We start from the raw sequence: 14235 nt of genomic DNA, 5'->3' as shown, positions 1-14235 counted from the left end.
AATAGTTTTGGCCCCATTAATGAAGAATTAAAAGATTCAAACTTCCATTTAGTTGATGTCCCCATAATATGCAACATGATGGGAGAATACTGTTGGAACTTGGATGTTGAATTAGTTTTCCAGTCCAGAAAAGCACAAGTGACCCTCGATCATTACTGAAGCCCAACGGTGCAACGTGGCTCTAAATATTGAGTTGTTGTGTTTTTCTTTGGGCCCTCTGCAGTCTACTCACCGGGTAGATTGGACATGTTTAAACTGTGATGTAGTAGTCTATGGTATGTTCAGCTGATATTCCCACAGTGCTAACCCTAGGTTAAACTTCTGCTTTTACTGTGAAGTTTGAAGAAGAGCTTTGATAAAGCACCACGTTGTCTGTTACCTCCAGCTTGTTATAGACTGCAGTATTGTGCACTTCACACTGAAACAGGAAGTTGTTCCTATCTGCAAATATTTTGATGCTAAGCTTCCTCTATCTTTTACCAATGACTGCTGAGTTCTTCTTTTCTTATTTATCTGTTGCTTGAATGGATCTTTGTCTCTTTCTGTCCTTTCAGTCGTCAGTCTGCTTGAACTATTGTACAGTGTTTTGTTATCCATGTACAAAACTAAATAACATCTTTTTTTAAGCGAGGACTTACACTACCTAAAAGCATGAAAGACCAGCAGACCAGCTTTTTTGGCAGGAGAGTACAAACTTATGTAAAATAATGATACTATATAATCTACCAATCCACTTTCACCTATTGTTCTTCATCTCACCCTTTGTTCAATGGAAATGATAGATTTATGGCAGATAGAGTGTGTGTGCGTATGTGAGTTACCTCTCTGTCTGGTTTGTGTGGTTTCATCAGCTCAACAACCTGTCCTTTCCTGACCAGAATGACCTGGGAGTCTCCCAGCCAGGCCACATACAACGTCCGACCCCGCAGGAACGTCACCACGCCCGTCGTGCCACAACGTAGGTGCTGCCAAACAAAGACAAACGTTACAGTATTCAGCTCGCACAACCAACAGCTGCTGCACCACACCTACTTCATACTGGTAGTAGCAGTGTTAGTAAATAATACTGTGTTTAAATACTGTTTGCAGGTGAGGTTACCTCCCGTGCGGCCTTCTTCACGAAGCCTTCATCAGTGACTTTGAAGGCTTTGCAGAGTGCCTCGATCGGGTCTTGGCTGAAAGACTCCTGGTGGAACAAGTTGACGTGGAGATGGTTGGCAGCATAAATGGCAGCGTCCACACCGCCGTGACCGTCAAACACGGCAAAGTAAGCCTGTTCCTCCTGATCCTGGGTGAAAATACCAGTCAGTCAGCCATGGTTGAAGTTAAATAACACATAACCACATTAACACTACAGTTCTGCAGGTAGCAATAGTATTAATGCCATAATCATTTAATTTTGGCCACCCGACTGAAGTGGGTGTGGCTTACCTGCGTCACAGAGTTTACGTATGTTTCCAATTTGTTGACGATTCTCCATCAACTTGTGTTAACGAGGCTAAAGTGCAGCTTCTTCCGGAGGATGTGAGGCTTATGAACTCCCTGACTTAAGTTGTTTTGCACTTTTAACTTTTCAATTTATGCACTATTCTTCTTTAGCATCTAAACATGCTGCTCTGTTTTTAACTATGAGTTCTATATATTATAGGTTTTATTTATTATTGGGAGGCTTTATTTTTATCTTCTCTATGATACTGCAAATGTTATTTATTGTGTACGCAGCTGGACCTGGGTAACAAACTGTGCCTTCATGTCTTAACATGTTGGAATGACAATAAACTGATCTGAATCTGAACAACAAATACTAGTACACCAACGTCAGGTGTTCAAAATATTCAAATTAAAAAAGAATATAAACAAAAAAATAGAACAATCTATATCAAATCAGTACTAAAAGAAAGAAAAACAGTATAAATGAAAATGTACTTTAGCTACCTGAATGTTGAAGAGCGTGTTGAAGTCGGGAATGATGACGTGCTTGTCCTCCATCTTACGCCTCATGTTCTTGATGGCGTGGATGGAGGTTTCGTAGTACGGCTGTGGACGGCGCCGGAAAGGCAGCTCCTTCAGCCAGAGGCAGCACATCTCAAACAGTCTGTTAAACACCAGCCAGGCCAGCTTCACAGACTCCATCTCTAAAACACACACACACACACACACACACACACACACACAAAGTCAAAAAGCTTCTCCATTGTGTGTGAGGTAACTACCGTAAGTCATAGCACTTGTAGCCACCTCCTCATATCTCTGACTTCCCGCAGGAAACGGTGCATGTAAAGACCATTATTTAATTTCAATATCTACCTATTTATTTCATTTAACGAGAGATTTCTATTTTTCTAGGGGTGCAAATAGCGATTATTTAAACTATAAGTTAATCTGCCAATTATTTTCTATATTAATCGTTGGTCACAGGGGAACTAAAGCCGTTGAATATGTCTGTGCTGTTTTCTCCTTTGACAAAAACACCATCAATTTAGATAGAACAGTGAGTTTCTGGCCTACCGCTGCCTCGATTGGTTAGTTAGTTAGTGTTAGTGTGTGACTTAGGTGAACCCGAACTAACCCTTTAAAACACCAAAGTCACACCATAACACAAACTAACAAACCAATGGAGGCGGCATGAGTGCAGCAACTCCTGTGCTCTGAGAGGTAAAACTACTGTTTTTGTAAAAGGAGTCTGGTGGCTTCCTCGTCGGAAATGGGTGTCTGACTGCAAGGTAAAGAGGTGAAAATATTCTAAATAAAACATACTCTTAACTGATACTGATTTTTTTTAGGTGGCTAAATTACCCACAACAGCACATTTCTTAGCTTCCATGTTAGTATCTCTGCCTGCTTCTCCAAACTAGAGGCGTGCTGATCACCAATTCCTGCAGGTAATACACTGACTATGGAGAAGTAGCTCATCCAACCCCACTTCAAAAATCCAAACTGTCCCTTTGAGGTAGGAAGATTAATTGCTGTGAGCACAACGTCATAATTTACGTCAGCTCATTTTCATCAGCTCCTATCTTCTCTCATCTGGACTTTAGCGGTCGGACAGTCATGTGATGCGGTTTAGAGAAATTTTAGGAGGTAAATTAAACTAAAAGGTTTTAATTAAATTGTTCTGCTGTGTCAAGGATCAAATTTGGAAAAGTCCCCTTCCCCAATGAAAATTACGTCCCCCACGGACCTGTTTTACTTTTTCAGAAACTGTCACTGAGAAGTTAGTGGAACAGAGTCAAGCCCATAAGTGGCATCAGGGCTTCATCTCTCTCTAATAACAAAGAAACAGGCTGTGTGTGCGCATGGGCTTGACCTACTAATGTTAGCTGCAGGTATAATAGTCTATCCTGTCATTGCCTATGTCCTCTCTCTCACACTGCTCTCCCAAAAACAGTATCAGTGAGATAGAGACAGAGCAGCCTTCACTGTGTCCCATTTTCTCCCTCCACCTTCTTAAAGTACATGCACATGAAACAGCCCAATACTGGATTTCACTGTGTTCAGCCCCTTCCCTCCAAAATGAAGATGTTTCATCTTGGCTTACCCATAACACCTTGCAAATAACTGAAGGAAGAAAATGAACAGTGGAGTGCAGTGTAGCGAGATCAAACAGGCTTTGATCGGTTGTTATACAACACTTACGTTGGGAAAGCTCTCACAGCGAGCTGCAGAACAGTTTGAGTCCATCAAAACTGAACCAAATCACACAACTAGAGTACTCCCTATTCCCCCCCCCCCCCCCCCTCTCACACGTCAATGTCTCTTCATCTGTGCGTTAGCCTGGTAGCTGGCAACGTAAACACCTTGGGTACACTGCTGCCACTGTGCACATTTTACAATACTGAAATAATATAATTAAAAATTAATACAAAAATATAATAAAAAATTATAAATAATAACCAAAAACTGATACAATTACAAAACGGATTCAATTGAAATGTAATTGTAAATAAATGTGTTTACGGTTTGGTATCTTACTTAAAATGGCCGAATACCCCGTGCACTCCACTTTGCAGGGAACTATAGGGGATTGAAACGCACCTTAGGTACATTTAGTCAAGTACTGTACTTACAGTAAGTACAATTTGGACATACTTGTACTTTACTTGAGTGTTGTATGCTACTTTATACTTCTACTCCCCTATATTTTAGATATTGTACTTTTTACCCCACTAAAGTAATTAGACAAAATCTGATGTTCATTTTAATGAGAATCTGTTGGCCTGTGAGGATGTTTTGGAGATCTGCCCTCTAGTGGTCAAATACCACTTAATGCAGCTTTGCGAGGGAGAACTGGGACAAAGCCCTGGTGGTTAGATGCGTGCTGTATGTGTGTGGGAGACCTAATTTGTCTGTGCCTCTATACGTGTGTGTGTGTGTGGTGTGTGTGTGTGTGTGTGTGTGTGAGAGAGAGAGAGAGAGAGAGAGAGAGAGAGCGCAGTCTCGTGGGCTCCTCTGGGACTCACGTGGTAATGGGTCAGCTCCATCTTCTACCGTCTTATTGAGGTGGTGGATGGAAAGGTCAGTCTGCAGGAGGCTGTCCGCTGTGGCCCTGGCTAGAGCTGCAGCCAGGGAGCAAGGGCAGTTACTGTAGGGAGAGACAAGACTGTTATGAATGGGTCAGGGAAAAATAAACCATACTAGGATAATCCTCTGTGGAAATGCAACAATGTCTTCTATCATTCAGCCGGTTTATTTGACTGATTATCAATGTGGTTTTGCTATTCTTAGAGCCTTAATAGAAGTACGCTTTTCCTTTCTGATACAGAACAGACCAAGGTATTGTCATAGCAGATATTATTAGAGATGTTCCAATAAAAATGTTTCCTTCCTGATTTGGAGTCATGCCAGTGTGTTAAGAATAAAAATCTAAAAGCTGGAGACAATTAACCCTGTATTGATGTGATATGATTGCTATCAGTGTTATACGGCCTGGCTCGGGTTAAACCCTTTGTAAAATTAGAACAAATATGAACAGAGAATGAATGTCATAGAACTTTCTTTTATTATCAAGTTTGACAGTCAGTAGCTCTGTTTCCATCCACACGTTTTTATCCAAAATAAGTGATATCGAATGAAAAATGCCTTGTGGAAACCGTAAAATTCGATGGAATTTCATGAATATCGATTCAAAGGTAATACGTTCGGTCTCATCGGATTTTATTAGGTTTTTATTCACTTTAAAGCCGTTGGATGGAAACACACTTTCAGCTTTATTCAACTGACAAGTGGATGGAAACTTAGTAAGGCATGCCTGAAACAGAACATAAATAAATACATTTAGAAATAAATAACAATTCTAAAAAACTGTGCAGCCACCATTTAGGAAAATAAGATAAACCATAAATATAAATGTCAAATAGTACAGTAAAGCAGTAGTGAAACAGATATTGGCTAACACTAGTGCCAGCCCTCATAACAGAAGCTTTGCATACTGTACACATTGCCATTTTACACGTGTGATTTTTCAGTGTAAAATATTGCCAAATTGCTGACATTTTGCTAACGTTTGCTAACGGGGGTTCGTTTAAAGGACTGAAGGCTTGCTGTACATGACTCACCAAGATAACTGGGTCACCTCCAGATGCAGGTAACCACGGCAACTCCACTTGCGGATGCCGGCCCTTTTACATTCAATTCAAAAGCACCATATGTAATGGGGGGGTCAAGCTGCTGCTAACATTTGCTCAACATGTTTCTCTGATAAGAAACATCTTTACATCCAGGCATCAGATGACTAAAATCCTTCATCCAGTTAAAATATATAGTTCAAAACAAACAAGATTTTAAAACTGCATTGTAAAAATAGGGCTTAAAAGCTGATAAAATGTCAATTAAGGACAGCTAATAGGTCCTGAGCATGTGTGTGTAGTGGTTCTAACAAAAACAGAGTGTAAATTGTAATTTCCCCACTGGGGATCAATAAACAGCATACAATTAAAATTAATGGTAGGGGTCTTCCAGTGTCCTTCTAGTTTTTTAATATTTTAATTCATACAACCATAAATGCAGCCCACTCTGGTTCAAATTAATTTAAAATGTAGTAAAGCTGCAGCTAAATCCTCAAAGCTATGCTCAGAAACTGCTGGATGGTGTGATGTTGCCCACTTGAATTAGTCATCGCAGTGCATTTCATTAATCTAAATAAATGAACTTGGACTGGCTGAGTACAACGCAGGGACATATTCTACAATTAAAAGCTGTGTATTAAGTGTGAAAGGGCCTCTGTGGCTCTTATGTAAATACATAATTACACACATGGGTGTAATCAATGAAAACAGCTTCAATATCTGTAATGAATTCAGCTCTGGTCTTGGTAACCAACGAAGAGAAGATGTTTGTGTTTACATGTACGACTATGTACTAGCATCAGAGTATTTTCGCAAAATGTGGTCACATCACACCAGTCCTTAGATCTCTACATTGGCTTCTAGTTAGGGCCCGAGGGCCGACAGCGGTGAAGGCACAATTGGAACTTAAGGACTTAATATTATTCTTTATCCGGCAAATGAATCGGTTTTTGAGGGGCTTAAAATACTCAAAAACAAACCAAAATTGGCAGTTGCATCAATTCTGGTGAAAATGTACGTATTTTAAGGGTTTTGGGAATAGGTGTACAAAAATGGCTCGCTAGCACCCCCTACAAGATTTAAAAAATTGAGCCCCTGCAGTACAACGTACAGTAGACTCACTACTTGGTACACGTATGTAGCATGTCAACAAGATGTACAAAAAACGTCATTATGCCATATCCTAAACCCAACAGAAGGTCCGCCATTTTGAATTGAAAGTTCCAAATTAGTGTGATTTTGGCCATTTCCATACGTCGTACTTTAACAAACTCCTCCAAGAGATTTCATCCGTTCAACTTCAAATTTGGTCTGTGCCATCTTAAGACCTTAGGGATGAAAAGTTATGAAAAGAAAAACTTTTGGTCATAGGGCATGGTCACGGCGGGGCAGCCATTTTGAGTGTTTAGCGAGTGGCTGTAACTACAGTGTGCAATTCAGCAGTTACTTTTTGATTGGTGATGTTTAACCCGCCCCCTATGTGTTAGCCACGCCCCTTTTCATAACTAATTACCCGTTTAATGTAGTCTTGAGTGAGGTATCATTGAACTCAGCAGAGCGTTTGTTTATCATTGGTCATGGTTTTGGCCCGCCCCCTATGCTTAAGCCACGTGAGGCATCAATGAACTCAGCAGGGAGTTCCCTTTCATTGGTGATGATTTGCAGTGTCTTGAGAAGCGACGTCCGCCAGTAACCTCGACACGCGCAGAGGAGCGAGGGCCGTGCAATGCTGCTTGCAGCTTAAATTCATTTTAGTATTTGATTATGAATTCTTGTCCATGGTTTTGTTTCATAGCTCGTCTCTGACATGCTTTGTCATACACGGGCCTGCCAGACCTCTGAGATCATCTGGTCAACATGCAGAGTTGATGAAACTGTAGTGGGTAGAGAAACAAAGCCTTCATAGTGTCCTGATGCATAAACGCTCTCTGTGCTCTCCCAGAGAAACGTCCAGAATAAAAAAGGGGAAGTAAAACAGCACATACAGTTTGTGAAATTAAACACTAATCGCTAAACTTCCTGTTCCTCTTTTCAGAAAAGCGTACAAATTTTACATGATTTACTCTCCTAAATAACACATACAGTACATTAGCAAAACTTTAGGAGGCGAGGGAAAAAGAGGTTTCTTTTCAGAATAAAAGTCTCATCTAAACCCACATATGATTTATTTTGTGATGCTGTTTCATAATTTATAATTTAGCGCAGCAACAAACACACACACAACCTATCCACCAACAATGTTTGTATGATATTGTTATAACAAAACGTTATCCACAATTATTTGTGCGTTATCCTATGAATGTCCACTAACACTACAGGGAACAAGTCCCTGCAGCGTAGAACCTGTTTAGGCATCCCAACTACTTAGTTAGGTTTACGAAAAGATTGTTTTGTTTCATTTCTTACGTACGTACGTGACATACACAGGTACATAGGTATTTCACAAGTTATGTAACAAAAGTCACTTCAAATTGGTTAAAATGAGTCCACGTGGACTTTCTTTCACAAGGGACACTGCCATTATTTCAGCAACAAAGTTAAGCTTAGTAAAGACATTAGATTACCTTTTTTATGTTTTTAAATTGCAATTGTTATTTATTTATTTTGTAAACACACTGCTAAAGGTCTCTGTACTGGCCTTATGAAATTAAACATGTCATATCAAAAGTCTTGCTAGTTTGCTTTTAATGTCTGCAGTTACAATCTGCCTCTCCAATCTTTTTTTATTTAGTATGCTGTGGTGTTGGAAAAGGTTCAAATATAAAGATGAGACACAACAGGGATTGTTCCTCTCTCCATAGCAACCACTGAAACTACAAATATCGCCACTGACGACCATCTTATATTCAGAAAAAGTTAAATGTATTAAATAGGCAATTACTCATTCCCTCCTGACACTGTATCAGAATATATCCAGACAATTCGTGATGCCTTATCGTGCATGGACGTTTTTACCAGAAAGAGTCAGAGACAGTAAGATCCAGTTCCCACCTGGTGTTATCATCTGGTTAACCCTGTATCTCTAGAAATTAAGTACATATTACATATTTGAGGACCGATGCAGGAAATTTAAAGGTAGAAAATCTCCAGTTAGAAAATAGTTAAAATGGCTTGTAGCAGTATATTGGGGTTATTCTTGTTAAACGTGTAAAGGTTTTGCTGCTGCCACTGTTCATCATAAATAAGGTTATCTGGACCAGACATACCGTATGCAAAGCCAGCCTTTTAATTCCTGCCTCACTATTTTCGTCTTGATTTTCCAAACTGGGTCAAGGGCTGGAACATCAGGAACTGAGTAGCGAAAGCATGACCCCATAATGCAGTAATCTCCTTGAAAATGTGGCAGCTATAGTTGTTGTCCTTCTTAAGGATTGGCTCACATGACTAATCATGATTTAAATCATACTTTACAGACATCTCAGTCCGGTGCCACCATCAGATCAAAGAATATTGACAAGGAGACCACAAGAACCATGCGTACACCTTTTCATTTCATGCCCTCCAAACCATACAACGCTATAGGTTGTTTATTACTACACTCTTATACGACCCACAGGAGTGTATTCTGTCCTAATATCTGAACCAGAGAACGTAACAGTTGCAGTTTTAAAGCTATAGCGCGTAGTTTCTGTCTCCCCCATGAGGAATTCTTAGTAATGACAACAAAGCTGTCAGCACATCCACATGATACAAGCCTTCTGTGGTTAGAGCTTCACCCCCACCCCTCCTCCACACAGCTGCTAGCAGCCAAGGAGGACACGGAGGATTGAAAAAAACATGATGGACTCTTCAGAAGAGGTCATTCTCTTCACCTGAGTGTCTGTGTGCGAACGTTTGCCAGACGACACAATCTTCTGAACATAGCCACACTGAGAGATCCAGAGAGAGGTGTGTGGAGCTGATCGTCTTAATTAGCTTCGTAGCAGCTCATTGAATGTTAAATTAAATGAAAACGGTAATTGTTATCGTCAACATTTTGATCGTGGTTTACCGTTTACACCGGTAATCGTTACATCCCTAACGGCCACTAGAGCTCGAGGACGCCGCCACTATGAGCGGAAATATGAGTCGTAATTGCTGCTTGAGCAAATAACCTGTGGGAGCGTTTTCGGGGGGGGGGGGGGGGGAGGAAGAGGACCTTCTCCTTCCCACACACAAACTGGTATTTGTAAAGGAAGACACACATACTTTAGACCACTGTGAACACGGTCTTAGCTGAAAGCTGCGGGTGAAATAATGAGGAGCAGAATAAATATACAAAGTAAGTTGAGAGACAAGTAACATTTTCTTTAGGTTATAACAAACTTATAAGATGTACTCGTTCCACTAAAATAAGTTCGTGAACAATTATAAAGTCATGCCAATAAACCAGAGCACGTTTTTCTCCTATCCCAGAATGCTGTGCTCTTCCGCAGCGCTGTGGAGGAATGTCTGGCAACGCGAGACTATCTCCCTGTTAATGAACGTTTAAATTGATCCTCTGATCCATATTTTAGTGTTAAGGCTTAATCTCTGCAGTATTCTCTATGAACAGAAACAGTGAATACAGTGTTAACCAATGGGAATGATTTGCACAGGGCTTTACATTTAAGGTACTTGTAGGTAGGAGTTTTTTTTCCTCTTATTAAAGATGCAAATGAAAGGTTGGGCACTGTGTCGGTTTACTTCACTATACTACATGCTTTAGAAAGCAAAGATAAAGGATGAAATAAAGAAAATGAAGAGATGAGGCTGTAGGGAGAGTCTGACTGTCAGTATTTGGGTTTGTTTGTCACAAGTGTCCTTCTCCAGGTTTCCATTCATAGAAACATTGTCGTCTCTCACTCTTTCTGCTCTTCTCGTTCCACCATTGGCTGCCCTGTGGGGGTGGATGCTGAGCTGAGAGGCTCTGATTGGCTGCAGGTCACGCAGGAGAACACATGGTGCACCAATGCCGGATCCCCGTGGCTTGTGCATCACAGTGTGGTTATGTGGAGCGGAGGAGGCTTAAAGGAGAGCTTAATCTCGGTTCACACCATCACACTGCAACACCACCACCGACTAGATGAACGACCAGCACTGGTTTAACTGGTCCATCAACATCATACGTTCGCAGTGATGCTTCTTTCTTGCTTGATGCTTTACTTCTGTTTATTTTAATTTGAATATTTGAAAATGACTATGGTGGTAAATACATGCAGAAGATCCATGCAGACCCAAATACCAGCTCACAAGAACAAAGACCATCATACCGCTGCTTAATTATGGAAAAAGAAATCATAATCACAATTATTTTGGACAATATTGAAATCAAGATTATTTAACACGATTAATCGTTGGCTTTTGGAAAGATGTTGTGAACTTAAAAATCAACAGTGAAAACACCTAGAACTGTGGCATTTCTCATAATACTTTTCTTCCCGTTTTAACTTTTTGAATTCCCCTTAAAATAAATGATATAAAAAATATATTCAAATGTTTTGAATAATAAACACAAAATAAGATCAAACGCTGGAGTGCACTTTCACAATCTTTTGAAAAAAGTTATAAATAACATGCCGTTAAAAGTCGGTTCTGGCTAGAGTCATAATTTCAATATTTAAAATCAAAGAAAACATTGTTAAAATTTAACGGACCTCGATACAAAAACACAATATGATCTCCTCATTACAGTCACGGCCAAATTAAGTCACATCTTGTGAAATAATAAAACAAAAAAATCTTACAATTTGCCAATAAAGATGAATAAAGTAAAGAATAAAACAATGAAATGCTCTTCTTCTTCTATTACTAATGAGGTATGCTAAACAATTTTAATCTGAATATTTGTTGAACTTAACGGATTTACAGTTTACAGAGATATATTTAGCTCAAATCAATCAATCTGATTGGTTCCTAGCCCTGATATACTAACCATATACAAAGGCTATGATTTGATAATTATCATTCCGCGTCTGAGAAAATAACTTAAACAACTAACGAACTGAGGAACGCCGTTTATCTGCACGCACACTGCCAAGATACGGAGCTGGTTTAAAATCGACCAACTGTCCCTTTAAGTGTACGCTATATTACAATATTTTCACCACTTTACCTCACCAGACAGACCTTTACAACAGGGAACTGAAGCAGTTATTTCGGCTCTTCTCATGCCACCAGACTTTGACAAAAAGAGTAATTTTACTTGCATACTGGAGTTGATGTTCTACCACTGCCTTGATCAGTTAGTTGGCGGTCTTGTCGTGAGCTATTGCTTAAGTATTTGACTTTATTATTTCACTTTCTCTGCCCAAATCCCTTCAGTGTCAGGGAGTCAGCTTGGACACACAGAAGGAATGAGATCTGGATGAATTAAATGTGAATTTAAGAATAAAATACTAGGGATGCCACTAATAATTGCCACTGTTGATAATCTTCTCCCAATGTTTTACTGATCAATTTTCTTTTGAGTTATTTTATTGTTTGGTCAGTAAAATGCAGAAGTGCAAAGTAATTACTGTCCATTACTTTAGCATTTTTACAGATTTTTGCACTTCTGGTTAAATGCTGAACTGCATTTCGTTTTCTCTGCAATGACAAAAGTAAAGTTGAGTCCACGGTAACATCTTCAAATGTCTTGTTTTGTCAACTATAAACAGTCCAAAGCAAAAAAATATTTAGTTATTTTTCCTAGAAAACAGAGACAAGCAGAAAATCCTAAATATCTGGTACATCGTCCTAAAATTGACTTGATTATCAGAATAGTTGTTGATTCTTTCCCTTAATTGATAATTCAGTCATATTCTCACCCCCAGGCCCACCTGGTTAAAACGTCCCAACGACTGCTGATAACATTTGGAGTCAGAGATGGTCTTCAGCACAGTCTGGTCTTGCTTCTGTTCTCTCGTGGGGTGCGTTTAGTGTGCTACAATAATCGTGCAGGGGGGGCTTTGACAGGCTGCTCGCAGTGATAAAACTGGAGAGCTCTGAGTGTATGTGTTAGCAGATGACTCATGCATGCAGCCATGTTTTTTTTGGGTTTTTTTTGCTTTCTACAAGCTTACTCCTTTCTACAGAATTAGCCCCGGTGTGGAGCAACAAGGTTGTCTCTATAGCAACACAGAAGTGAGTGACTGACAGTAAATGGTGTCGGTCGTCCTGTTGCCAACAGGCTCCCACTAAATTATTCTAAATATTGAACATTTTCTGTGCCAAGTGGAGGTGAGAGTGTAGATGTACTGGAATGCACACGGCACTACTGATATGTCTTGTACCAGACATCCCTCATGTTAAAACTAGAGAAGCCTTTTCTAGAAAGGAGGGAAAATCCTCTGGCTCTTTCCGATTGCACATATTTATTTTATCCTATTTTACAACATGTGGTTGAAAGAAAAACATTAAATTGAGTGTGCTTCTAACAGCTGCGGTTATGTGAGCACAGTATTCTCAAGAGGGCATAACAGGATTACATAACACAGAGAGCGCCAGTAACCCTTGAATCAAAGCATTTACTGCTTCTCCTCCTCTAAGATCGCTTTCAATTGACTTTGATTAATACATTTGTCTCCTTAGTACACACACACACACACACACACACACATGCAATGCATTATATTCTATAAGATCATCATATTTTTGTAGCGTCGCTGTCCTGTGAACAACGTATCTCTAAAAAGTCAGAAGTGTAAGAAATGGTGTCAGAAACACAGCTGTTTTTAGCTTTGCAACGATGTTTCCAGCTGATCCAAGAGGCATTTTTCTGTCTGTGTGTAGGCAGAGTTATATGCATCTAGGAGCAGCAGGATGGTGCATGTGGGATTAGGTCAAAGAAAATTACTCTGTGTGTGTGTGTGTGTGTGTGTGTGTGTGTGTGTGTGTGTGTGTGTGTGTGTGTGTGTGTGTGTGTGTGTGTGTGTGTGTGTGTGTGTGTGTGTGTGTGTGTGTGTGTGTGTGTGTGTGTGTGTGTGTGTGTGTGTGTGTGTGTGTGTGTGTGTGTGTGTATAACAGTGTGGCTCATTGAAGTGTTTTTTTTTTTAAATCACAATGGAGCTCTATGGCACAGAGGAATCAGTCTTTGGCTACACAGACGATATTTGTTAGTAGCATCAATTCATTGTTGGTTTTCTTCTTTTCATTGAATTTGTGGACTATAACAAAAAAACAAAGATTAACACAACACGTATTCTTTAATAACAACACCTCCCTAGTGGAGACTCCGTAGAGATGTAGTTATTGATGTGAACATAATGACGTTTTTCATACAAACACTTCAACACGGCCCAAAACACGTCAACATTTGACTTGGAGCATGACTGTAGAACAAAGGTGGTTCTGTACAGATGCGTTGTCTCACCAGTGGGGGAATGTAACTAAGTTTTTTTTACTCAAATATTGTAAGTGCAAATAAGAAGTACTTATACTTTACTGGAGTATTTCTTCTCGTGACACTTTACACTTCTACTCCACTACATCTCAGCAGGAAATATCTATTATCTGACAGCTGTAGGTACTTTATAAATCAAGATTTATTTATTTTTTGCACAGAAAATGTACAGGTGATTACAGCTAAAACGATTAGTAGATTAATTGATTGACTATTTTCATTGTTTTGTCATTTTACATGTAGAAACATTTCATGGTTCCAGCTTCAAATGATCAGATTAACACTGTGAAGGTGTCACTTTATTTATAGTATCAATTCATAACAAGAGTT

The 14235-nt window shown here is 39.6% G+C and overlaps 1 protein-coding gene across 2 annotated transcripts in view; it reads right to left on the bottom strand.

Annotated features, from left to right (window-relative positions):
• ppm1e (protein phosphatase, Mg2+/Mn2+ dependent, 1E) overlaps positions 1-14235 on the bottom strand; it is a 41670-nt gene that overhangs the window by 11081 nt on the left and 16354 nt on the right. For both annotated transcript variants that reach the window (XR_004334818.1, XM_032534676.1), the window contains exons 2-5: positions 4461-4582; positions 1936-2135; positions 1100-1288; positions 822-965 (exon numbers count right to left, since the gene is read on the bottom strand). Coding sequence is in view for 1 of the 2 variants with exons in the window: in XM_032534676.1 (XP_032390567.1) it covers positions 822-965; positions 1100-1288; positions 1936-2135; positions 4461-4582 (655 nt within the window). In the remaining variant the exon portion in view is untranslated. The remainder of the gene's footprint in view (positions 1-821; positions 966-1099; positions 1289-1935; positions 2136-4460; positions 4583-14235) is intronic.

The sequence above is a fragment of the Etheostoma spectabile genome, chromosome 13 (genome assembly GCF_008692095.1).
Source record: "Etheostoma spectabile isolate EspeVRDwgs_2016 chromosome 13, UIUC_Espe_1.0, whole genome shotgun sequence".
In the NCBI taxonomy this organism is placed as follows: domain Eukaryota; kingdom Metazoa; phylum Chordata; class Actinopteri; order Perciformes; family Percidae; genus Etheostoma; species Etheostoma spectabile.
Note: the sequence above shows the minus strand (reverse complement) of the source record. Positions and strands in the feature narration are given on the sequence as shown.